This window comes from Uloborus diversus, chromosome 6 (assembly GCF_026930045.1).
Source record: "Uloborus diversus isolate 005 chromosome 6, Udiv.v.3.1, whole genome shotgun sequence".
NCBI lineage: Eukaryota > Metazoa > Arthropoda > Arachnida > Araneae > Uloboridae > Uloborus > Uloborus diversus.
In genome coordinates this window covers 146,751,115-146,777,391 of record NC_072736.1, presented here as the reverse complement: position 1 = coordinate 146,777,391, position 26,277 = coordinate 146,751,115, and the positions used below count along the sequence as shown (strand labels likewise).

At 32.9% G+C, this 26,277-nt stretch overlaps 1 protein-coding gene across 1 annotated transcript in view; it reads right to left on the bottom strand.

Annotated features, from left to right (window-relative positions):
• Nucleotides 1-26,277, bottom strand: part of LOC129224039 (activating signal cointegrator 1 complex subunit 3-like) — a 108,629-nt gene that overhangs the window by 9,450 nt on the left and 72,902 nt on the right. Inside the window, exons 24-37 of the mRNA XM_054858436.1 lie at nt 25,697-25,863; nt 25,097-25,242; nt 21,694-21,814; nt 21,026-21,168; nt 19,499-19,636; nt 17,928-18,048; nt 14,705-14,837; nt 13,665-13,790; nt 11,109-11,220; nt 10,443-10,633; nt 8,529-8,697; nt 5,905-6,056; nt 1,851-1,989; nt 656-767 (exon numbers count right to left, since the gene is read on the bottom strand). Coding sequence (XP_054714411.1) covers nt 656-767; nt 1,851-1,989; nt 5,905-6,056; nt 8,529-8,697; nt 10,443-10,633; nt 11,109-11,220; nt 13,665-13,790; nt 14,705-14,837; nt 17,928-18,048; nt 19,499-19,636; nt 21,026-21,168; nt 21,694-21,814; nt 25,097-25,242; nt 25,697-25,863 — 1,970 coding nt within the window. The remainder of the gene's footprint in view (nt 1-655; nt 768-1,850; nt 1,990-5,904; nt 6,057-8,528; nt 8,698-10,442; nt 10,634-11,108; nt 11,221-13,664; nt 13,791-14,704; nt 14,838-17,927; nt 18,049-19,498; nt 19,637-21,025; nt 21,169-21,693; nt 21,815-25,096; nt 25,243-25,696; nt 25,864-26,277) is intronic.

The window sequence follows — 26,277 nt, the reverse complement described above, 5'->3', positions numbered from 1 at the left end:
CAAGAGTTGGGAGTCGGTTATTTCACCTCCGTGTCTAAATTTTTGCCAAAGCTACGGAGTCGGAGTCGTGGAGTTGGAGTCTGACTAATCTTTGGGTACAGGAGTCGGATTCGGAGTTGAATGCCTTAAAATTCTAGAAGTTCGAGTCGGGAGTTGGTCATCAAGAGCTATTTCCAACAAAATTTGTTTGAAGTAAATCCGCCTTCAAGTACGGAATATACATTGACTTTTAGTTTCCCCGTAGGCACTGATGTTAAGGGATTTTAAGTGTTCAAAATTGAACAGAAAATTTCATTCAAAAGTTATTAGGGGGCAGACATTTTTCTTTTTTTCCTCACCCTACTTTCCAATTTTTTATTTTTGATATTTATTTAATTATTTAATTTATTTTCGTTTTTTTTTGTTTTTCGCGATATTTTTAAGATGCACTAAGCCTTCTCTCATGTTTTTTTCTTCTTTCTCTGACTTTTATTGGGAAAATAGGCTAAAAAGAAATAGGGGCGCTATAAAACTTGACAGTTAAACAACCTTAAAACATTTTTTTGACAGCAATAAAATATTCAGAAAACATTTAAAACTGAAAGTTATATCGGATCCTTTGACTTAGAAAGCATTTTACATCATGCTTATTTAAATAAAAGATAATGTTACTTACAAACTTTTCCTATTTTTAGTGGCCTGGTTTCTTCCCCATCCGAATCATTCCACCAGCCTTTAATTGAAGCAGCAAGGCTTATTATGGGAAGAGACATTAACGTGTGATAGATCTAAAAATGAATAGCACACATATTGGTGATGTTTTTTTTTTGTCATCAGTAATTTTTTTTTAAAAATCTAACTTAACTCAGAATGCATAAACATAAACACAAATAAGAGTTAACTCATTAGTATCATTTTAAACTACTGTCTGTTTTCCTTAGCTGAAACCTTCCGCTTATTTGTGCATGTGTCTGATCTTATCAAAATAGGGAGGGAAACCCGGAAGTAAAAGGTGCAAAATGACTTTTCAGCAGTTCATCCAAAGTAGCGTTGAAAAAGACAGAGATAGCAAGTGCCAGCAGAAAGTGCCCATACTCAACCTATCGCCCCATTTTGAAGTGGAATATATCCCGAATGCTAGTCTTTGCTTTTAGGAATGGTCAGTAGATTTGGTCAGTTGATTTTTTAGCCTGTGATGATTTTTAAAAAAATATACTTCTAAGAATGGAATATAGAAACAGTATGTTCCTTGCATTTAATTTTTTTTTTTTACTGCCAGAAAAGTTATTTATACCAGGTAATGATTGACTTGTTACAAAAGCACGCTAAAAAAACTTTGTTGAGATATTAAGCTTTAGTTCCTGTTACCAGGGCCAGATTAAAATATCAGAGGGGGTCCTAGGCCATATTCTTTTTTGGGGTCTTGTGTAGTCAATCCTTACAATTTTAGTCATTGGCGAAAAGTTTTTGCTATTGGTTTAAAAAAAAAAGTCATTTGGGGGCCCCTAAAAAGTGGGGGTTTAGTTGGCCCATTCTGTAATCAGGCCCTGACTGTTACTACTGTTAATTATTATTACTACTTACAGATAAAGCCTCAGAATGTAAGGCAATTTTGAAAGAAGATCAACAGAATTAACAACAAATTCAGCAAGATGACGAAAAAATAGTACATAGAAACATTAAGAACACATCTATTTACAAAATTGAAGCAATATTTTATGTCACTTAAAACACTGATTGCAAGTTTCAGTTTTTGGAGTTTTTTGTTTATTACATAGTAACCCCCCTCCCTCTCTTTTATTTTCAAGTAAAATGTTGTTTATAAAAGAAAAAAAGAGTAAACATAACTCTGAACAGGTGCACAAATTTACCTCATTGATCTGGTTTTCATCCAAGTCATCCCGAAGAGCTAATGCCAACAGTTCTCTTCGGTTTCTCACGATTTGGATGAGCAAAGGTAAACACTCGACCGGACTCCTGACACTCTCATTTCCAGAACCATCATTGAACCTATTTTCGAATAAATCAGTAATGCTTTATAAACACAATAAAAAATATAAAACTAACTAAATAAATAAATAAGTACACCAATTGAAACATGAATAGCGAGAAAACACATTTAAAATGGCATTTGATAGCTTATACAACAATTGAATTGAGCAAACTTGGCACTGAACCTGATGGTTTAAACAATTAGGTACCAAAACTTAAAACAGCTGATAGTAACCACTGCCTACAAGAAATAAACAGACTGAAGCAGAATTCTGGTTAAGAAATGCATATGGGCCATTCCACCATCACATGCAGGATGCAGGATAACTCTACTTGATAATTTTACCAACATTTTGATATAGCTCTTAATATTTTAACTAAAAAGGAGTTAGCACATATTTTACTCTACATTAAATACAAAGATTCTCCTGACACAGTATTCTTCTTATTAAATAACATTGTTAATTAACAATTAATTCATTTGCATGTGTCATGTACGGGACATCCAAAGTCAACTTCTGTAGTTTGCTGTATGCATTACTTAATATTTTTACTCTATTAATTTAGCAATGACAAAACAAATTCTGGGTTTTGAAAGCTAAGGTTCCAAAGGAATGGAAACATATCTCATTTGTTGAGAAATTATAATTTAAACCGTTAAAAAAATTATTTATGTTGCCATTCCTCTGAAAACGGTCATTTGGTTCCGCATGTGACGGCTACTATACAGTTGAACCTCGTTATCACGACACCTTTGGGACTGTCAACAAAGTGTCATCATAGCCGAAGCGATGTTATAACCGGAATAGTTCAAAAAATTCATAATCAATCATTAGTTAACCATAAAATTAGGTTTAATTAATAAATTAATGCTGTTTATGTTTTTAAAAACAAAAAAAAAACCCCTCTTATTATTAATTTTTGTTCCTTTTTTTTCCATTTTCTACAATACTTTCCAATAAAATGTTTCATAAATTTTTGAATAACATTTGTTGCATTTCTTCTTCCACGAAATTACCAGCAAGAAAGAAACCAATTCAAAATTCTTCACTTTTGTCCGCAATTTGATTAGACTTTGAGGGCCTAGCCCCACCTTTTGAAGGTGAAAAAACCCTTTCTAATCCTTTTATCCACTTTAAGAGTTGTGTATCCCTTTTCAATCTAATGAGGAGCCCCTTATCTCTTTTTCTCTCATGGGAGAAGCTTGTTGTGACCACCTACAGCTCAACGTAGCTATGGTCTTTCTCTTCTAGTCCAGTATTACAATCCACCTGCTTTTAATTCCTCTCTATTGTCCCTCTTGTCAAAGTCTGAAACCTGTACCTTTCAGAACTTATCTACTCGTCCCCCATCGTTTTTTAGGTGTCATGCCTGGTCAAATCTCTTGTCAGAGTTCGAAGTTCCTACAACAAACATTTCCAGATGTCTTCATTATTTTACTGAAAATTTTTCAATTACAAAGAAATATTTGATCCAGTCTGCACAGCTCAAAGCGTTGTCGTAACCGTAGTTCCCCGAAAAACCCGTTTAAAATTCCGGAGCCACTTAACATTAAAATTATATGGCATAAGTTTGGAACTTTGAAAAGTGACATGACATCCGGAGTGTCGTGAAATCCGGGTGTCGCGATAACGAGGTTTGACTGTATTTCATAAACAAGAAATAATTTAAAAAGATAATGATGAAAATTTTTGTTTCAGAAAACACACACGTTTGTGATTTCTTAAGCAACAAAATTTTGTTCATTACCCATTTAAATTATTATTTTTAATAAATGTATGAAGCTTCACGTGTGGGTTGAAATTACTGTTTTCCGTGGAATAGCCCTAATGCGCTATATATATATTTTTCTCTTTTGACAATTCCAATGGGCATGCATTTTAGGTATGTTTGTCCTATTTTTTTCATTAATATATATGGTTACCAAAACATTAGAACCATCAGAAAAAATACAAAATCTGTATAAACAAAGCATAGAGACTCTTAATATATTTTGTTATAAAGCAGTTGTTTGGTGTGGAAAAGTTTTTAGAACCATTTTTATTGCATTAAATATCATATAAGTAAACAGTCAACTATGATTTTTTTGTCATCTGTTTGGAAAAAGTTATTTGATAATGAGTGACTCTGATGATTTTGAATCTAAACCAATTTATCAGAAAGTTTCAGTGATGAATGTAATCAGATCATTTATAATTTGTTTGTAAAGTAATTCTTTCAATAATTTTTCCACTCCTGCTCTCGAGTCATCCTCCTTCCTAACTGAAATCGTCAAAACTTATTTTCTGCCCCCCCCCCAAAAAAAAACCCTTCACATTTTCAGGGGTTAAGAACCAACAAATGCATTACTGCCATGGGCAGGTAAACAGCAGCATCTGCAGAAATGAGTTTTCTAGATATTTATAGAAACGCATTTTGAATTCAACGCTAAAATAGAGGAATGCCGGAATTAGATATTTTTTTCAATGGAAGCCAAATAATCAAGCTTATGCACCATAAAGTTAACATACATAGTTGACAAAAATGCAAAAAGAAAAATTTGCAGTTATTGCCCTTTACCTGTCTACGGCAGTATATTAATACATAGTACCATTTGACAATTAATTACATTCAAGTACCACAAGTACCAGGAACAGAGTATCTACTGCACTAAGACTTTTCAAATCCAATACTTTCATCCAGATAATAGCTTTCCACAGGGTTCGCTGATATATATCGGTTGATCGGCCCATATAGGGGGGCAAGGGGGGGTCGAACCCCCCTTAGAAATTAGAACTTCCTTGCTTTCAATACTTTTTTCTTTGGAAAAATATAAAAATATTTCTTCTCCAGCCAATAATGAATAAGTAATTAAAAATGTCAAATTTTAATGACTCTAATCTGTCCTGAAATCTGCCTCCATGGGGAAAATATCCTGCTAAACCATGGTCAAAATATCTGAGCCCCCCCTTACAATTTTGCATATGGGCGCCCATGGTTGATATATATATCATGATATATATCACAATATATACCCAATATTTATTTTGAAAATATCACGATATTTTCGATATTTATTTTTTCGAAGTACGACATTTGTGATATAAAAATTAAATGTATTAATCATATTAATATTAATCTTTTATTATTAAAAACTATAAAAAGTAATGTATACATATAACATATTAATGCATCATTAATATAGTATTCCTTATTTATTTTCTATTCATAAAATTATTTGTAATGAAACAATTTTAATTGGTCAGAAAAAAAAATGTCCTATGGATGTGTACTGACTAATGCATATTTTTTATTTCTGAACTGTATAAAATTAGTAAAAGCAGTTAACCAAAAAAAAATGAGTAAAGCATCTAATGATTAATCAATTGAATTAAGATAATAGAAATGTATCACTGATGCAATAACTGATTTCGAATAGATCAAACTATCACATTCTACAAATGATTGTAAATATCATTTGTACTTAAATGCCATTCAAAGTACGTAAATTTTTATACAAAATGTATATTTATTAATATAAATAATGAAAACAAAAATGCATGAATTATAACAATAACATAAAATAAACAACAGTAATTTGAAGAAGCAGTAACTATTTAATGACTTAAGTTTGCACTGATTGAATATATATCAAAATATCCCATATATCAAAATATTGGATACTTTCAAAAATATCATGATATTTTCGAACCCTGGCTTTCCACGACTTGCAGAGGATGCCATTTTTTTTTGAACAACACACAAGATTGCCTTCTAGTGTTTACTACCTTTATTAATATCCTTGAATTTCCAGCTGATTTCCACCAATTCAATAATATTTTACTCATTATTACATTTTACAATTTCTTTCTTAAGTTTTGGTTCAAAGTTTATGATAAAATTACGATATACACTGCAAACTTTAAGATCAAAATACAAAACAAACATAACTACCTGAGTTGTGATAAATGGTACCGATCTAAATGCGGTAAGGTAAGAATGGCATTATCATCATGCCACCGGCCCTGCAACACCATCTGCAGCAGATTCATTGAATAAAGTGTAGGGACAAGCCAGCCTTTATCAGCAGAGACATCTATCATAGCCTACAATTAAATCACAAGTATGTTTTAGTCATATGTATTGTAAAATTTTCAAGTCTCGAAGAAAAATAATCGGAAATTTCCAAGTTTCAAATAATTGCATACAATTGAATATTCACACCATTAGATTTTCCATAAGAAGTAAAAAAGATTATTATTGCTCTATGACATCTATTTTAATGAACAGTAAGAATGGAAAAAATAAAATTCTAATTTATATAAGCGCAGTATATACGTATTTATCTATGCGTTATGTAGGGGCCATTGAGAAAAGATAAAATGGAGGGAGGGAAGACTTTCATTTGTGAAGCAAAGACCCCAAGTCACGTGACAGATTTTAAAGCAAAGCATAGGAAGAAATCAGACTTCTTCACTAGTTTCACGCAAAACGTGTCAACCATTTGTCGTTGTTGAGTCACGTGACTTGCGGTCTTTGCCTCATCTTTTGCTAAGCCAATGATTGGATTTTCTCCCTCCATTTACTCATTCCTGCTATGAGGTAGCGGCCAACATTGAAAGATGAAAATTAGGGAGAATTGTGCGTAAAATTAGGGAAACTTGCATGAATAAATTTAAGGACAAAAGTTTGAGTGTAAAAGGGATTTTTAAAATATAAGATTTTTTTTAAATGTTAACCATGCATAGGAGAAACAGGATCCGAAGTTTGGTGTTCAGAATGGACCCAAAATTTGGAAATTGAGATTTTTATTTTTATTATTTTGAAAAAGAAAAAAACTCCACAACTTTTATGTGTAATATATATATATATATATATATTTTGAGAAGAGACATAAGTTTCTCTTATCTTATAAGTGATAATAAACATTTCTTGCAGTTGGTAAAACTTTTAAGAAATTCAGAGCAAAATCGGCAACGTTTTACCACATTTTTTTGGGAAATGAAAGTTTTAAAAAGAAGGAAAATGAAATAAATATGTTTCAAAAACGATTGGACTTACACAATTTTCGTAAGCATACATGAAAAGGTTTCGTTTTTGCAATCGTTTTCCCATAAGGATTTTCCCTGAAATTCCAAACACGGAAAAATCCCACTTTTGTGGAATGGGGGCTTTAATGAAAATTGACTTCATTAGGAAGTTTAAGGGTCTTCGGAACAAATCGATACAGTTGGCAGCAGTCAGTGATGTGAACCGGGTAAATACCCAGCGGGTAGGTAAATATTTTTTGGGTATTTATCCGGGTATTTACCCAAGGCCTGGGTAAATATCCAAAAACTGTGTATTTTACAAAAAAATGCAAAAAGTGAATGGGGAATTAAAAAAAAAAATCTAAATATGAAATAATTGGTAAAACAGATACATACATATGTATTATATAGTTTATAATATTTTTTATTGAAAGACTTGATGAAGTTATAAAAGAAACATATCGTGAACCAAAGAATCTTTCTTTTCAATGTCATAATTGGAGAAGTATAAGCAATTCAATGATGAACTTCAGGATTTCAAAATCACAATCTAGGTTAGTCATATCCAAAAGGAAAAAAAAAAGGAAGCATGAGGGATGTTTGGAAGAATAAACTGAGAAGTTATTAAGACTATGATGTTATTTATTTATTTTATTGCTGTTTAAGTGATAACGTGGCAAGTATAGAAACAATTTTCACATTAATAAGCAAAAAAAAAAAAAAGTTAAAATATTGTTTTCTGTTGCCTTGCTCATTTGTATTTGCTCCCCAATACTTCATGATGAAAATTTATTCAAACTATTTTTAATACACGCAATTAGTGATGTAGGGTGGGAAGGTAAATATTTTTTTGATATTTATCCGAAGGCAGGGTAAATTCCCTAGTAATTGCGTATTTTGCAAAAACATTTAGGTGGTATGAAAAGGTGATGATTTTTTTTTTAAACCTAAACCGCAAAATGAAACATTAAAAATCTAAAAAATTAATTTATCATTATAATTTTTTTAATTGAAGAAAAGATTTAGAAAAAAATTTCAATGAAAGTCTACCTAGGATGTTATCTTTAAACGCGTTTTACTCAAAACTTGAAAATGTTCACTTACATCCCTTTGCTTCTCACTGCCTCAATTGATGTTTGCTTTTTTTTTTGTAACCAGTTAACCTTTTTAGTTTTTGTAGAATGGCTTTTTATATCTGAAATTCGGTTATCAACATTGATTAGGCATCTCCAACACATTAAATGTGAATATCATATTAGATCGCTAAGTTGTGTTTCACACAATAATTCTTTAAATATGAGGTTGAAATACAATTTTTGGGTAAAAATTTATTGTTTTGCATATGGTTTGTATAAAAATGCATAGTGGAATACATACAGAAAAGTATTTTAGTTGAATATAAATTTTTAAAATAAATATCAGGGTAAATACCTGTTTTGGGTATTTACCCGGGTATATACCCTGGGTATTTACCCCTAAAAATAAATACCCGGGAATTTTACATCACTAGCAGCAGTGCAGTAAGCTAGGCTAATAGAAATTACAAACCTGAATAATTCGAATGGCCTGATCCATCACTGATTTCAAATCAGTGTAGTAATCAGCACAGGGTAGCTGAAGGCGAGCAAAGTGAGCCTGGAACAACAGATTGGCCTTCGTATGAGGACTGTCAAAAGTGAAGGGTTCCACTGGAAGACGACTCATGTCTGCAAGGTCCCTGTGGGGAAGAAGATAAACTGTTAAGAAAAAAAAGTCTTAAGTTTCAGTGCAAATCCCATTTGAATCTGCTTGGAGGAATTATTGTTATGAAATGTTTTGATTTCTGTCAGGACATTTAGAGAGGGTGTATAATAAGTGAAATGAATTGATGCCAAATTTATTATATGAAAAAACTCATTTCTTACTAAAGATTATCACAAAAAAAAAATAATAATAATAACAATCCATGTATACAACAAATTTGAATCTTAAATGAACAAAATTCAAGTATAAATCTACAAGGTGATTCAAAAGTCAGAACCAACTTTAAAAATGAATAATTTGAAAACGATTGAAGATAAAAGATGCGTTTTGCACTGAATGAATGGAAAAGAAACCGGGTTTTGTGCGTATTTCTCCATAATTCTTATAATACAGTTCAACTGAACAGGCTTTCTCAACTATTGACAGCATTTTGATGCATATTAGCTTCGACTACCATTATCTGCTGCCATTGCTCCTTTTCATGTCGTTTGTTGTTTTGCATGATCCTACATTAGAAATCAGACAGCGCCATCTGTTGGTCGCCAACAGAACTATTTTTGGTTTGTTTCCAGACAAAACCTGGCTTCTTTTCTGTACGTTTAGTGCAACCACATCTTTTAATCTTTATTCATTTTCGAATTATTCATTTTTAAAGTTGGTCCTGACTTTGGGATCACCCAGAAAGGTAAAGCAAGTTTGGTTTTCAGTTTAAAACTTGAACAATTAAAAAGATGTTTGATGTTTAATGCAGAATAGATTTAGGTTTCAAATGCAAGTGGTATCAATTTTGGTGAAGAACAATTTAAATTTTTTTTAAAGCAGATTTGTGGAGTTAAAAAGTACACCATTTCGGATTTCTAGATAATATTGGGAGAGAGGGAAGGAGGTAAAAGCTTATCTCTAACTTTTCTAATTTTTTCCTTAACATAAAAAAAAACCTGGACCCACTGTTCACCTTTTTTAAAAATTAATGATGATTTCAAAAGATGAACACAAATAATGATGGCAACATCAAAATGCAAACCAGCAAAAACATTATTTTAATAACTAGAATCATAAAACCGTAATTTTAGTAATTAAAATAATAAATAAATTAGGAAACAAAAATCTAGAACTAGTAATGTTTTATACCACAAAAAAGAGTATTAACTTGTCAATACCTTCATAAACAAAACAATTATGAATAAGTATCATAGCAAAATCTGCTTAACATGTTTGTAAAGTCTTAGTATAAAAAGGGGGAAAATCTAGTTCAAAAAAGGACTCAAATTAATCAATTCAAAATTTCATTGAGCCGGCTGGTGGCATGATGGTTAGGCGCTGACCTTCTACGCCTGGGTGGTCATTTGGTGGATTTTCGAGATGCAGAAAATCTTCAGCACCTATGTCATATGATTATGCGGCATGTAAAAAATCCCTTGGGTATTCGTTTGGCTTAGAATATCCCTCGGCTAAATTAAATTCCTTGTGCAATTTCGCATCAAATGAGAGCCCTGGTGCCTCCATCTGGTGGAAACTGGGCGTCAAAAACACTACTGCGACATGCATCAGCGCCTTAATGGTGACACACCAAAGACTGATGCATTGTTGGGGAGCGCACTAGGTCTGGTTATGGCCCAAACGCCTCGAGGTGGGTCTCTTATACAGCCCAATTGGAAAAAAAAAAAAATCATTGAATTTTTTACAAATACTCAATGGAAAGAAGAAAAAGACAAGTACTTATTCATAGCATCTTCATTATGACGCACAGGTAGTTCTTCATATTCATGCGCATCACAAAGGATTTGAAGCATACTTTCCAAGTTGATATCTTTCGCTAGTTTCTTTGTAAAAACCAACACAGTTTTATGATTAAGATAATAGTAGGATGTTATCTTTCCAAGAATGGTAGGGTTTACGGATCTTTCATCCTGGGGGAAAGAAAGTAATTAAAAATTTCCAGAAATACTTCAATAACAAAAATTCAAAATTCATTTAACATACAATCAATAACAGAAATATTGACATTAAATTTCACTCAAATGAATTCAGTTGAAAAGGATTTAACAGCTTCAGTCACATAGAGATAACATGTCCCTTAAAATGCAGCTTATAACTCCAAACAAACAACTATTAATAAATTCAGATAAATATAAGTATCGAAACAAAATACAGTAAAACCAGCAAAGTTGACCACCCTTGTAAGTTGACCACTTGTCTAAGGTGACCTCTTTTTTCAGGCACGGAATTAGTCCTTATCATCTAAATCAAACTATGTAAGTTGACCACCTGTTTAAGTTGATCACTAAAGTAGTGCACTGCAGGGGGTCAACTTACACACAGGTTTCACTGTATTTCATCAATAACAAAAACTTTTAAAAAATTCAAAAGTGCTTGAAAAATTACCTGATCAATGGTAACACAACCAGCATCTGATAACAGTTTCAAACAACGATCAATGAGGCCGGAAAGATATGCATTGATGCGAGATCCAGTGACGTCTTCTAACCCATAATAGCTGTGGGAAAACAACAAGATTTGAAAGGAACATCCCAATTTTGAATGGCTACAGTAATACAACAAAGCTTACGTCGACGAGCTCAACTGGTAGTGACCGGTCGATTGATCACGTAACAGCTAGTGACGTCAGCTAATGGAGCTTTAGAGGTGACGTCATTTGTCATGTGATCAACCGACCGGTGAGCTACCGGTTTCTCATCGAACACAACCAAAATAGTGCTCACCTAGGTTGATCAACAATGGAGCAACTAAGTGCTAGCTCTCCCAAAAATTATAAAACGGGAGTGAAGAGGGGAGAGGACACTGCAGGTATTGCAGCAAACTTGCATGTGGGTGTTGCTTGATGTACTTTACTTGAACTGGTTCTAACTTATTTGTCAGAACTTTCACCACCATATTTCCTGCACTGAAGTCTTCTGAATTTAATCAGCAAGCAATACAATGGATAAAAGTTCAATGGCTGATTTCAAGTAAAAAATTAGTCAGAGAGTAAGTACTTAAGTTTTTAGATTTTGGCAATAAAAACACATATACTTTCAGCACAGAAGATTTTAATCAAAATGTAAACATTTAAGTAGTCATGTGCATTTATAGATCATCAAAAGCTGTGAAATTCTATTGACTGAGATTTTTAGAAAATCATAAGCCTTAAGTAATTATAGAGTTTTATCAAAGGGATTTCAGAGCCATGTTTTTTTATGCCGTTTGAAAAGGTTTGACACAAAAACAGTGCAGCGATAGAATGAAATTGATGTTTGGTAGTGAAGCACTATCAAAGGCTACAATTTTCAACTGCTTTAAAAAATTCTCCCCTTGGTTGGATGGATCTCACTAGTAATGTTAGAGAGGATCGACTAAGAAGTGCTGTGACTCCAGAAAACATTAAAGCTATAAGGAAACTAATTGCTTCTGATTGTCACGTGACATACAATGAAATAGAAATATCTTTGAACATTTCAAGTACCTTTGTACATTCAGTTTTACACGATCACTAAAAGGTGAAAAGCGTTTTCCTGATAGGCCCCCGCAATTTATCTCAAGCTCAAAAGGCTGCCTGAGTAAAATGGTGCCAGGAAAAAAAAAAAAATCAGCTCAGGTGCCTTAAATCACTTATACAGTATCAAATGTGCGAAGAAACCATGGGTTTATTCCTATGAATCAGAAATAACACAACAATTCACTGTTTGAGTATTTCTAGATGACCTTAGGCAGAGAGAAATTATTCGTTCAAGGGAAGCTGCCAAAAAAAAAAAAAAAATTGATATTGTTTTTGGTAAATCTCGCCATAATGTAACCGTTCCTTAGGAGGATCATAGAACAGTCAATTCTCTTTGGTATACCACAATTTGCTTTCCGAAAGTAGTTACAGAAGCAAGAAAAAGTAATTGAAAACACTACGTCATTTTGTACGAAGCAAATGCAAGCTCACACAAACGGAATTCATAAAATACTGTGATTGTATAGTCTTTGACAGAACAAAAGTAAACGTTTGATTTAATTTAATTAAAATGTGTTTCAAATGCTCTACTGCAATCAAAACATTAAAAACAGTTTTTCTAAATTTCTGACAAGTTAACAATTTTGGATTAAACAAGTTTTGCCATTTGCATACAAATATACTGTATATACTCACGTATAAGTCAACCCCCCTGCTATTAGAAGGAAAATTGGAAAAAAATCGAAAACCCACATATAAGTCGAGGCCCTACTTTCAGAAAAAATCGGGAACGTTTTGCCGCTAATTTTGAACATAAATGTTGTAAAAAAGAGGAAAACAAAATGCAGTGAACATTTTTGTGCTAAATAACGTCCGATTATCATTCTTTTTCACTAAAAGGGTTCACTTTTGCAATTGCGATTTTTGTAAAGGGTTCGATTTTGCTGTTACGATTTTTGTTTCTTATTGCTTTTATTTTGAATAAATATCATTAAAATTTTACACTGCAGCCATATTATACATTATTTTTAAAAATATGAGCATTAATTCGCAACTATCGAGAAAATTCGCAAATACGGCTATTTCTGTACTTTTTGCGTAGTCGGCCATTTACTGTAATTATTGAGCCTTGATTTCACAATCAGACCATGTAAAATAATAGCAGAATGTGTAAGTATTTACTTCTAAAGAGTCTGATTAAAAGCGTTGGATAAATAGGGAAAATGTTCCCGTTTTCGGATTTTTTTTCCCAAGAATTGATCAGGAAAAATTTTGGGAAGTTCTGCCCCACGTATAAGTTGACACCTCAACTTTTAACCTCATTTTTTCTATTAAATTTCTTGACTTAAACGCGAGTATATACAGTATTTCATAATTTTAAAAGAATGCTGGATATAGTTTGATTTGAGATCACCTTTTAATAATAAACATGGGGCAAATTAATCTGTTATTCTTATAGCCTCTTTTGAGATGACATTGGAAGAGATAGAGACTGTAATACTTACATTGGATTTTGGAGAAGTCTTCTGAAAAAATATGTCCAAGTTAGATAATCCAAACACTGTTGCTTTGTACTGACAGTACCTGCCACTATTTCAGCATTCAAATGTTCAGGCAACACACCTATAAGACTAAAAGAAAGTAATATTTAAAAACATGCTTCAAACAAACAGTAATAACTTCTTAACTTGCACAATAGTTACTCAGGTCCCACACACATTCGCCATCTTGCCAAATGCAATGAGATCATAAAATCGGCAAAACAAACTGATTTTGAGCAAGTATTGGCAAACAGAGAATTCTCCAAAATTTCCTCCTGAAAAACAAAACTCAATCCTCAAATTTATGTAAAAGATTGTTAAAAAATCTGCGAGATAAAAAAAAAAGCAGCCGAATTGAGAATTTATTTGGAGTTCCTACCCACAGTGAGAAATGCAGGTTGTAGAACTAAAACTTAATGCCTTTTGTATTGTTATTAAATGTATGCTGCATATTTAAAGTACAGGTAACTGTTTGCAGTGTATACTTCATTAAATTATACTTTGTTTGCTGATTGAAGTTTTCTAAAGAAAAGTTTTCAGCATTAAAATTTAATCTTTGACTAAAACTTTATGAATTTGGCTTAGGCTTTTAAAATTTAGCTAATTTACTGGATAACAGTTTGAAATCTCCAGCACAGGCCCTGGTTACCTATTCTTTTAAAATTACTTTTAGAATGTCAAAATACATCTGTGACAAATGACTACAAATCTATATGTTTTACTCTCAAAATTGCTTACAGAATATCACACAAATTCAATAGCTACTGTGAAGTCTGAAGTACAAAAATAATCCCCATATCATGAAATACTCTGAAGATTTAGCAAACGGAACTACAGTTGCATAAGACATATTTTACTAACTGGTGATAAGCAAGAGAAAAAAAAATTTTGGTATAAAGCTTTTCTTTGTAGTTTACAACTTTAAAATAATGATCACTTGAAGTTAACAAAGATTACTTCCTGTGTATATTTATTTAAGATAAATTAGAATGAATAATACATACCTAGATTCCACCGGAAAGGGTTCGTGAAGGAATTTCTTGTAGAAATTCTTTTTTATATCCTGAACTAAAACCACTGCAACTCCTGTAGTATCAAACTGAGGTCGTCCAGCTCTGCCCGCCATTTGCATCACATCTTAGGAGAGAACATAAAAGCAATTGATTATGGTTGGCTACATGCACTGAACTTGAAATATTTGAAACCAAGCTTGTTGACATTTTACTATGCTAACTTCCTTAAATCCATCAGAGCATGTGGCATTATCAGCTATGGTAGCAAACTTTTTTTTTATTAGTTATCATTCAAAAGTTGGTCATATTCCACTACTATATGCAAATGCAACTTTTATACCAGGAAATGTAAAAAAAAAAGATTTAATGGGTGAAACGACATTTGAAGAATGCAAAGTTCTGAATAGATGTCAAAAACTATTCTTAAATTACAATCAGTTTGCTTGAAGAGAAACATAAAAGCGTATGACCATCACTTTTAAATTCCTTATTTGTTATGCATTCTCAAAAGCATCGGTGCCCATATGAGAGGGGAGGCAAGTGGGTGCTTTAGCCCCCCCCCCCCACTGGAAATTAGAACTTTCTTGGTAATAATATTTTTTTTTGTTACAAAAATGTAAATGTGCATTGGAAAATATCCTGCTAAACCATGCAGAAAATATCTGAGCCTAGCCCCCCCCCCCAAATTTTGCATACGGGCCTCCATGCTCAAATGTAGTGATTCTCAATCGATAGTCTGTTTGCCCAGCACAGGCCCGCAGAGAAATTTTGCCGGTCCTCATAGATTTTTGGTTGTTTACCTTAAAAAAAATTCCTTACTAAAGAACCACAATAATTATATTCTATATGATTTTTTTTTTGTGAGGGAATTCCGTGACATATTTTTATAATTTTCTTATTTACAACAACAAAATGCAAATGTTTTTTTACTTATTTATATTTATTGCAATAAATACTTGTGTTTACATTTAAATAGTTTATGATTAATATTACTTTGTAAGAAAAGAAAAAAAACCCATACGTGTTCGCAAAATATTTCACAAGTTTTTAACAGCTTTCCAGTCTTTTTTAAATTCTTTTTGCAAAAAAAAGTGAGGAAAACATCACCTGTCTGCAAAAATTTTTCAAAAGCTTTTGCCAGTCCATAGGTCAAAAAAGGTCGAGAAACGCTGCTCTCAAGTTTCAAATGAAAAAAACTGCTTTAGTTTTGAATATGCTTGCTTTGGAATTAAAAAATATGTCATAAGTCTTTACATTTACCAATTAAAAAATCAGACTGATAAAACATTATTTAAGTTATTGAGCCATATACTTTTTCAGGGACCAAAAATTCAAAGTTTTTGAAAAGTGAAGTTAAAATGAATAAATGTTTAAATCAATTTACAACTAATTTAATATAACTAGCTGCGTGCCCGGCGTTGCACGGGTTACCTAAAAAATGTAAGAGCAGTCCAGTTGATGCTTTTGTAGTACACTGACACTAGTTTCTAACGCATTAAGGAATAAATAAATGCGCGTAAAGCAAGGTTTGCAAAACACCAGTAAAACATATTTTTGCCAAAACACCTCATCAACGTTATTGTAATTGAATTATGTTTAAGTATGATAGCTGCGTCGCCCGGCTTTGCACGGTCCACCTCAAAAATAAAAGCTATGTCAAGTGACGCGAGTTCAACACTCAGGCTTGAACCAAAAAAAAAAAAGTCAGTGTAGTTTTGCGGCAGATTGGGGAAAACCCCCCAAAAAAGTAAACAATTTAAATCCCCTGATTACAGGAAAAGCCTCAAAACAAAAACAAGAATTTTACCTGTTCATATTCGAGAAAAAGAAATGGCAACAGATCTTTCATCTCAATGATTTTCTTCACGCTGTAAATTTTAATAAAAGCGTTCATCCGGAAAGTTGAGTCGAAGCACTGAATAATAATTTGAATGGAGGAAAGCCTTCGAAAAATATGGATTTTATTTTGAAATCTAAGAGTCATAATTAATAATTTTTAATTGATATCTCCGCTAATTATTATCGGAGGATTATGTTAAATAGCCAAACATGAAGACGGGAAGATGACGAATCCATCGATACCTGGTTCGATGGTCAGTTCACTGTCGTTCGGGAGAAGAAGCTTGGACATAGATAGATAGATAGATACTCAGATTTTATATGTATAAGATTTAAATTTCAAGACTTTGCCATGTTTATGACTTTGTAAAATGTTTGCATTTCCATCAGAAAAATCAGTTATGTTCATAAAGAGGAAATATTTTCTGGAACTACATGTTCACACCTTAAGCATAAGTTATAAATCTATCACTTACTTACAATTCAAGAAATCGATTTTGATTAGTAAAATATAACAAATTAGTAATCAACAAGGCTGCAGAGTAGGAGTTGGACTGATTTTGGGATAAAGGAGTCAAAGTCAGGAGTCGAAGGCTTTAAAATTCCAAGAATTGGAGTTAATCATCTTCTCTTAGAGTACGCAACTATGTAAGCGTTGCAAAGTCAGAGTCAAAGCCTCTAAAAATTCTGGAGTCAGAGTAAGAGTTGGTGATTTTCCCTCTGACTTAGCCGCCCTAGTAATCACTTTAACATTAGGCAATAATCTCATACATAATGCACATTATATTTCCAGAGAAGCTTAATGCATAATTTGCATCAATTAAGAACATTCTAGAAGACTTAGCTTCAAAACAAAATGTTCAAACAATGATTTTAACATTAAGGTGAAGTATAATTGAGGCAGTGAGAAGCAAAGGGATGTAGGTGCCAAAATAAAAATATTGGACATAACCAGCAAAAATGGTAAGGGAACCCCTCTTATGTTTTAGGGCAAGAGATGGTACTAGTAGCCTGAGCAGATGCTGAAATACAACATGATTTAAAAAAAGTTTTCAAAGCCTACCTAGGATCTGAACTTTAAATGCGTTTTACTCCTAACTTTAAAATGTCCGCTTACATCCATTTGCTTCTCACTGCCTTTTGGTGCAAAGATCAATTGTTGCTGACATGCTACGCCACATTGAATATCTCAAAATTGAAAAGGACACAAAAAATTGAAGTCAATGCACTAAATGGAACTAGTTTTCTAGAAAGGACCCAGATTTATAAAGAGGCTGTGTCTTTGGGATTCAGGTTGAAAAAGATGCAACAGAAACCCAGAAAATTGTGTTAAAAAGTTTAAAAAGTAAGAAGAAGTAACACAATTTTTGTTTACCTGTGATTGGAAAATCAACATATCTATGAACCTTTCCGTCATAGTATTCTGTGCCCTTAATCACAACCAGGTGAGCTGGTAAGTTGATTCCCCACGCTAAGGTAGCAGTAGCTATGAGAACCTATGAGGAAATGAAAAGTTAGACACAAAGTTTGATAAAATTAATAAAAAATCTCTCCAGCACTGATGAGTGTTTTGAGAATTATTAGACATAACTACAATCTTTGTTTGAAAGAAATTTGTTTTAATATCGTTTCTACACAAAATTTCTACCACGGTTGCCTTTTCAGCAAAATGGGAAAATACTATCAAAATGGCAGTTCAAATAAACAATAGGGAAGGTGCTGCAGTCTCTGGCTAATGGTGGCTAAAAGAGGTACAACCGAGATTAGGTAAGATATGGCCTGTCCAATGAGACATCTGACTTGTCCGTGCAGAAATCAAAATGCTTTATTTCTTCAGCTGATTTCTTAAATCAAAACAAGATGTTGCTTTCAAACTTTAGACCTGCAAATCACGAAACTGAAACAAGGCTTTCTTGCCTTTGCTCAAATAAGAAAAAAAAAAGTATGATCTGAGAGAGGAGGCAAGTATGATGATATTCAACCTAGTCTCATTACAAATCTTAGTTACCATGTTTAAACAACAATTGAGGTAGTGAGAAGCAAAGGGATGCAAGTGGCTAAATTAAAAATTTGGAGATAACCAGCACAAATGGTAGGTGAACCTCTCCTCTGTCTTGGGACAAGAGATTGTACTAGTAGCCCTGGTAGGTGCTGCTGTGAAGCGTAATTTAGAAAAAATTTCAATGAAAGTCTACCTAGGATCTGGTCTTTAAAGTCGTTTTACTCAAAACTTGAAAATGTCCACTTGCATCCGTTTGCTTCACACTGCTTCAATTAATTTTAACAATACTTTGTCCCAATGGGCATTATGCCCCCCAAGACGTTTGGCATCAGAGTTCCATTGAAATTAATTTCTTATTGTAACAAACAATTACACTTCATTCAAAAAAACTTGTTTTGCCTACACTTGATTAAAGCAACCCATGCTTATCTAGCTTTCAACCAAGTATCGGGTGGTGAACATTAACCAAGGATGAGCGTCAGCAATGTTGAGCTGGACTATGCATCAAAAATGAAGACAGAAAAAAATGTTAAAACTGAGATAATTTCACCATTTAAAAAACGAACTTAAAAGGAAGTGATTTAACAGTATTTCCTATCTGAATCTGCTAGGAATAGTGATTTATGAACCTTAGAACTAGTGGCATATCCAAAAAGGAAAGAGGGGGGGGGGGATTTGGAGATGTATCACTCTTTGAAACTCAGAAATTTTCCCACAGAAAGAGCCTAAAACACTAAAACTAGCCGTATCCCCCCCTCAACTATATCTTTTCTGGCTACCACACTGCTTGCAACAAATTTGAATTAAAAGTAGTGCTGTTATAATCAAGTTTGACAGCAGCATATTTAAAACTATAGAAAAGTTGAAGTTAGAAATTGTATTAAAATGTTCAGTACTATAGGGAGGTAAGCTCAAATTTCAATTATTATCGATACGATTTATACCTGAATCTTCTGATGAAGAAACAATTCCTCCACTAATTTACGATCTCTCTCATGCAAACCAGCATGATGAAGTCCAATACCAAATGCTATGGTCAATTTTAGGTTTTGGTCTCTGATTAACTGGATAACTGACTGCATCTAAAACAAAGAACATAAATCTATGTAAATTAATACCATGGTAAGGGCAGCAGCAGCCCTGCAGTGCACAACAAACTTGCATGTTATCAAAATAGCATCTCTAACACCCTTATACAATTCAAAAGCAAAAGGATAATTATTAGGAAACTATACATAATTTTATTGCATAATCAATTACTACTAAAATAATATGTAGAGACAGACTAATTTAAGTATTGTTCAACCCATTGTTGTGGGTTTGACATTCTTGCGTATATATTTGCACTTTATCATAGGAATTTTAAACTTTGGGGTTTAACTTTCAGATATTTGAGTATAGAAACCATTACATATCTCTACATAGTATAAAATGAAGTCTCCAAAAGGCATCTGTGTGTTTGAATGCGTAAAACTGGAGAACTACCTGACGGATTTCGATGAAATTTTCAGTTTGTTTCTTTAAAGCCCACAAAAGGTTTGCAGACTGGGTTGAAAAATTTCAAATAGTATACATAGTTCCTTTTTTGTTGCAATTCTAGATCCAATTTTCACATAAGTTCTGGAATATCGGGGTGAAAAATCAATAATCAAACCATCAATAAAAAGTCAACAAACTGTTCTGCAGTTCTCTTTTTGACATCACTGTAAAGAGACACTTTTTTTTACTCCAGATCTAACTTGACCTAGGGTCGAGATCCAAACTTCCATCTCAATCAGAAAAAAGTTAAGAGCGCTTTAACCTGGATTTAGGAAATCTCAAGTTATTAACATTTTATTTTGTGTTGCCATGGTTGCATCTTTTAGCTTCTTTGTTTCTTCTTTCTCATTTTAATTTCTTAAAAGTATTTTATTTTATAGCAACCCATAGCCTTGTTATGCTGAACGAGAAAAACAATACCTTTTAATTCAGAGCAATTCCATGTGTAACAGAATGACATTTTTGAAAAAAAAAAAAAAAAAAAGCAAACAAAAGTTTAAGTGATTAGAATGAAATGATTGGAGCTTAGGTAAAATTATGTGTGCACATTTTAATTAGCGAAACGAATCTTTCCTTTTATTTTGGAGTGGGAAGGGTAATTTACATTTACTCAAAGAGTTTCTTTTGAAACTTTACAGCATGAGCATAGCTGTGTGTGTACAGCTAGTCCTTATACAAAATATCAACTTTCTATAACTTCTCTTTTGTCCTCTTTCATTTTTTTTTTTAAATATAAAAATCAATCTTGAAAAGTCTTTTCCTGCCATTACTATACATGCATGGGCAAGGTGAATAAAACTCCCAAAGATAGGAATCATTTTATTAGAAAAACTTTAATTTTCTTTCGCAAATTAATTCTAGCATCTTGACATACCAATACAATATGTAGTTCTTATTTGCAATAATATGAAATAAATAAATAAAGAGCATACTTCACGTTCAGACATATGCACCCATTGTTGAGGATCATCTTCCGTGACTAAATAAGCAGTCAAATCTAATGCAGTCAAACGTGTCTGACGCCTTGACGAAACAAAAACTAAAGCCGGTTTGTCAGGAGAATGGGTCTTAATAGCTGGGAGAAGAAAAAGACTCTGAGAATCAATTCAGTCCAAACATAATAAACAGCGTTAGAAACAGTTGAATTAAGCAAAAAATTTTGTTTACTTTATCATTAATCTTCAATGTTGGTTTAAAAATATATTTTTAAAAAATTCATTAATTTCCCCAAATATTTTCAAAATATCTCTATTGTAGCAATTGTAAACAAGTCCCAAGAGCTATTTGAAAAGGTTGTGTAATAGACCAACTAAAATTCTGCTTCTTACCACATTCAATTATTTTTCTTTAGTTTTTTCTATTGGTACTAACTCCAAACCTGAAATTGTTGATTATTGTTTGAATATTTTAACTTGATTTTCAAATATTTGAACTCACTTTTATTACTTTTTGGGGAAAATTTCATTTGAAATTTCTTTTAATACTCAGTTCCCTTTTTTTAGTTTAGTATGTTTTTCTTTAATTTACTCGTATCAATATCATCTGTATATTATGGGCATATCAACTACTAATAAGGACAAATAAACATTTTTACAGCTACCTTGATATGTAGGTTTGTTCATCAAGGCCATGCGTGGACAATAATGTTTTCCATGGTAACCAGAAACATGAATCTCAAGTTGCACAGGACGCACAGAAGAACGGAAATTATATAACCCAACCTGAAAAAGAGTATCAAAAAATAAATAAATAAATAAATATATATATACACTGGTATAAGAACTTAAGAGAATTTTTAGATTCGGTCTATTATCTCCAGAACTACTGGACCGATTTTAATGAAATTTGGTATGTACATACATTGAAACCATACAAAACAAATAATTACCAAAAATTTAAAATACACACGCATGATCATAAAAAAAACACTCGTTAGAGTCGGATGGTATGAAACAGCGGTTGTAAAATTGAACAAAAAAATGGGCCAGTAGGTGGTATAGTCCCCTCTAAGAGACATATAGGCCTCACAGTGTGACTCCATACTTGAAATGAAGCAATTTATGGGATCCTAGGGCAATTGTTTCCACTCGTTCATTAACGTTGTTCTCAGGCTATGGAGGGTCCCTGGAGGGGTGTTGCGAGTTGCGATTGCCCTACCGAGAACGTCCCAGAAATGCTCTATAGGTTTGGAGTCTAGAGATCTGCTTGGTCAATCCATCCAGGGAATATCTTCCCTTTCAGAAATTTGTCGACCAGAAGAGCTCCATATAGACTTGCGTTAACATCTATTAAAATTAACTCAGGGCTAGCAGTGCCCCCCTCAAGAGGTGAGCAGAGGGTTCCAAGGCCACATCCCTATACCTCGCAACTTCACAGAGCCTCTCTCAAAGACAAGGAGGGGTGTGCGGCCATCCAACATGATGTCTGCCCAGACCGACAAACCACCACCGCCATTATGGTTGATTTTGTGGATATTGGATGGTAGGTAGCGGGTAACGGTTCATCTTAACCGACTATTATTGTTCTACGTTCATTTGGATAGGAATAGGAACCCGTATATAGTAATTATTTTTGTGATCAATTTGTTGCAATCTGGCTAAATTAGGCATTTATTCCGTTATCTTTCATCTAAAATTGTCGTAGTGACGTAACCTGCAAATAGTTTCTTGTAATCTACATACAACCCCCTAACATTCGACTGAAGTACAAGGTCCCCCCATTTCTGAATGATAAGATTTGTGAATCAGGGTTCATACTCTATTTAGATAAAAAAATTCCATGACTTTTCCAAGACCTTTTCATGACTTCATAAAAAATTTTCATGACCTTGTTATATGAGGCAGTGAGAGGCAAAGGGATGTAAGTGGACTTTTCAAGTTTCGAGTAAAACGCGTATAAAGAAAACGTCCTATAGGTAGGCTTTCAATGAATTTTCCCCCTAAATCATGCTGTACAGCAGCACCTACCAGGGCTACTAGTACTATCCCTCGTCCCAAGACAGAGGAGAGGTTCCCCTACTATTTGTACTAGTTACCTCCTAATTTTTAAATTTGCCACTTACATCCCTTTGCTTCTCACTGCTTCATATGAAGAGAATAGTAATATTTAATATCAAATTTACCATTTTGTTTTCGCAATGAGCATTAGCAAAACTTCTACGTGAATGCCACTCACTGTCGCATCGAAGCATTTACTTGTGATTGAAAAAATATCAGTGTAAAAAAAACGAAGCTATTCTCATTTGTCTTCATCATATAAATTTTAGTACAGTAAAAATACAGTGAATGGACTATAATCATGCTGAAATATCTAATAATTTTTTTATAAACGGGCAGAATGATAATAAATGGGACAAAGGTTGAATGAGTCATTACTAAGTTCCAATAAATTTGCTTCAAATATTGCATTTTAGTGTCAACAGTGCATTCAATCATCCACATAACTTGACAGTTTTTTGGTTCCTTAAACAAAAGTTGCATTCTTTAGTAGATTCATGTTTCTAAACCAGGAATTTTTTTTTTTTTTTTAACCATTCAGTAGTGAATAGTTTTAATTTTTGATTCAAATATACTTGTTACTTATTTGAACATTTTCAAATGCATATAAATTAATAGGTTCAGAAATTCCAGAACATAGCATTTGATTCCTGACATTGAACATAGCAGTTGGTTGCATGGATTAGTTTTGCAGGCTGTATGTTGAGCACCACTGTTTTAGAAGAGTATAAGAATTCCCCTATTTCTGTATTCTCTATCGCCTGACTAAAGATCTTTATTTTCTAAAACCGTCAGCCAAATTAAGATAAACTCTGATAAATTTAATAAAAGCTCTTATGAGTGATGGAAACAATATCGGATGCAATTGAAATGCGTCTTTTCAGTGGGCGTGGCAAAATCAAGAACGTGCAAGTTCGCTACTCCAGAAAATAAAATATAAGAAATGTTAAAAATAATGGTAAATACAAAATGAGTGATTTCCAAGCAGTAAAATTACATTGCAAAAAAAGATGAATGGCTGCTACAGAAGTGGATGCAATGAGATTTCAAAACTCAGATTTGCTTTTGGGAAAGCTCTTTTTTCCAGTTTCAATAGCTTTTATGTGCAATACTGTGAACTCGTTCAAGATTTCTTATGCTCTTTTAGCCACTGTTACTTTCTCTTTGCCCTGGAGTTTTTTTTCCATGACTTTAAATGAATTTCCATGACTATGAATGAAAATTTCAATTTTCCATGACTTTTCCAGGTCTGAAATTTGCTTTTTTTTCCCCATGACTTTCCAGGATTTCCATGACCCGTACGAACCCTGGTGAATGGAATAAAAAGAAAATATGAGACAGTTGTTGAATTTCGTCGAACTTTCCAAAGCAGTATAAAAGGCATGTGGCATTTGAATGAGAGAGTTAGTTTTTGCTTGTGAATCGTATCAGCAGTGCGCTGGAGAGCATGTATTAGCTCTGTTTTGTGAAGCCTTTGAGTTGTGTTTTTGCATATTTGGATGTAAATACGTGTGCCATCATTGAGTTTACGGTGTTAACTGATATTTGCTTAATTCCTGATTATTGATTAAGCAGTTGTAACTACGTTTCCTGTACATAGCTGTAAATAAATCTCACATGCTTTTCTCAAGAAATGTGTCGTCATTCAAAGAAGAAATGTGTCGTCATTCAATTTGAAGCTGCTACAAATGTGTAACAATATATAAATTTAAAAAATACAATCTATCAAAACTTGCACATAATGACAAACAGTGTGACAGACAAAACTAGAAGTTCACTTTTGCAACTTTAGTCAGTTTTATAGTACATAATTTGCAACTGAAATGTAATTTGTACATACTTGATTTAAATGAAAGTCATAACCCCAAAACAAGGTATTTTTGAATTAACTAAAACATTCTTACGACATGACTTATTTGTTAGACATCAACACTATCTAGCCATTAAATTTATGAAGAAAAACAACCACTAGGTGAAAGTACAAAGAAGCTTCATTTACAGCATTACCTGTTTAATATTCAACCAGTTGGCAATATCAGTGGCATTGGCTAAAGCTGTTGACAGGCCAACAACTCTAAGATTGCGCGCTGTGTGTGCAGATATAAAGTTTGTACGAGAAACAATAACTTCTAATACAGGTCCTCGATCCTCACCTACAAATATTTTTCAAATGTTAAACATATAAATAAAACCATTGTAAAATAAGAATAAATTTCATTTAATTACCCCATATGCTCGCATATAATTCGAGAAACTTAGTACAAAAAATGAGATTAAAAATTTAGGGGGATGACCAGAAATATTTCCCAAACAATTCTTGGGAAAAAAAAACACTTGAAAACGTGAACATTTTCCCAATTTTAGACCAGCCCTTTAAAGCTGACGCTATAGAAGTAAATAATTGCATATTCTGCTATAACTTGTAAAATAAAGGCGAAATAATTAAAGTAAACGGCCAGGCCGACTATGCAAAAAGTGCGGGAGTCGCTGTACTCAAGACTTTTCCTGATAGTCGTGAACTAATGCTTATCTTTTTAAGAAAAATATAAATTGGCTACAGCACATCATTTTATTGACATTTATTCAAAATAAAAGCAATAAACTAACCTAGCAAATGTATTTCATCTATGACAATTAGTGATACCGCTTTCACATAATTTCGTGTCTGCCAGCTACGGCTGACTCCATCCCACTTTTCTGGTGTGGTGACGATTATGTCAGCATTTGCAATAGCAACAGCATCTGGTGTGACATCTCCAGTCAGTTCCACTACACTTAAAAAGCAAAAATACTTCAGTGTACAAGTTTGCAATTTTTGTTGTATATCACAACATTTACATAACAGTTGAAAATTGTAATTAATAGAGATTGGATTATATGCACAAAAAAATCATTAAAATATGCTTGTAAATACACTAAAAATAACTAAAATATGCAATAAAAATTAAAGAACAAGCATTAAAAATTGAAGAATATGTACTAAAAATTAAAGAACGTGCACTAAAAGTTGAAGAATATGCACTAAAAATTAAAGAATATGCACTAATAATTGTTTCATTTGCACAAAGAAGTTGTTTCATTTGAATTATAAAAAAATGCTCTCCTTTTTTAATTTTTGCATTTCATTATTGAGGCAACAAATACATATTGTTCTTGGGAAAAAAAGTGTCTTAATACGAAATTTTTAA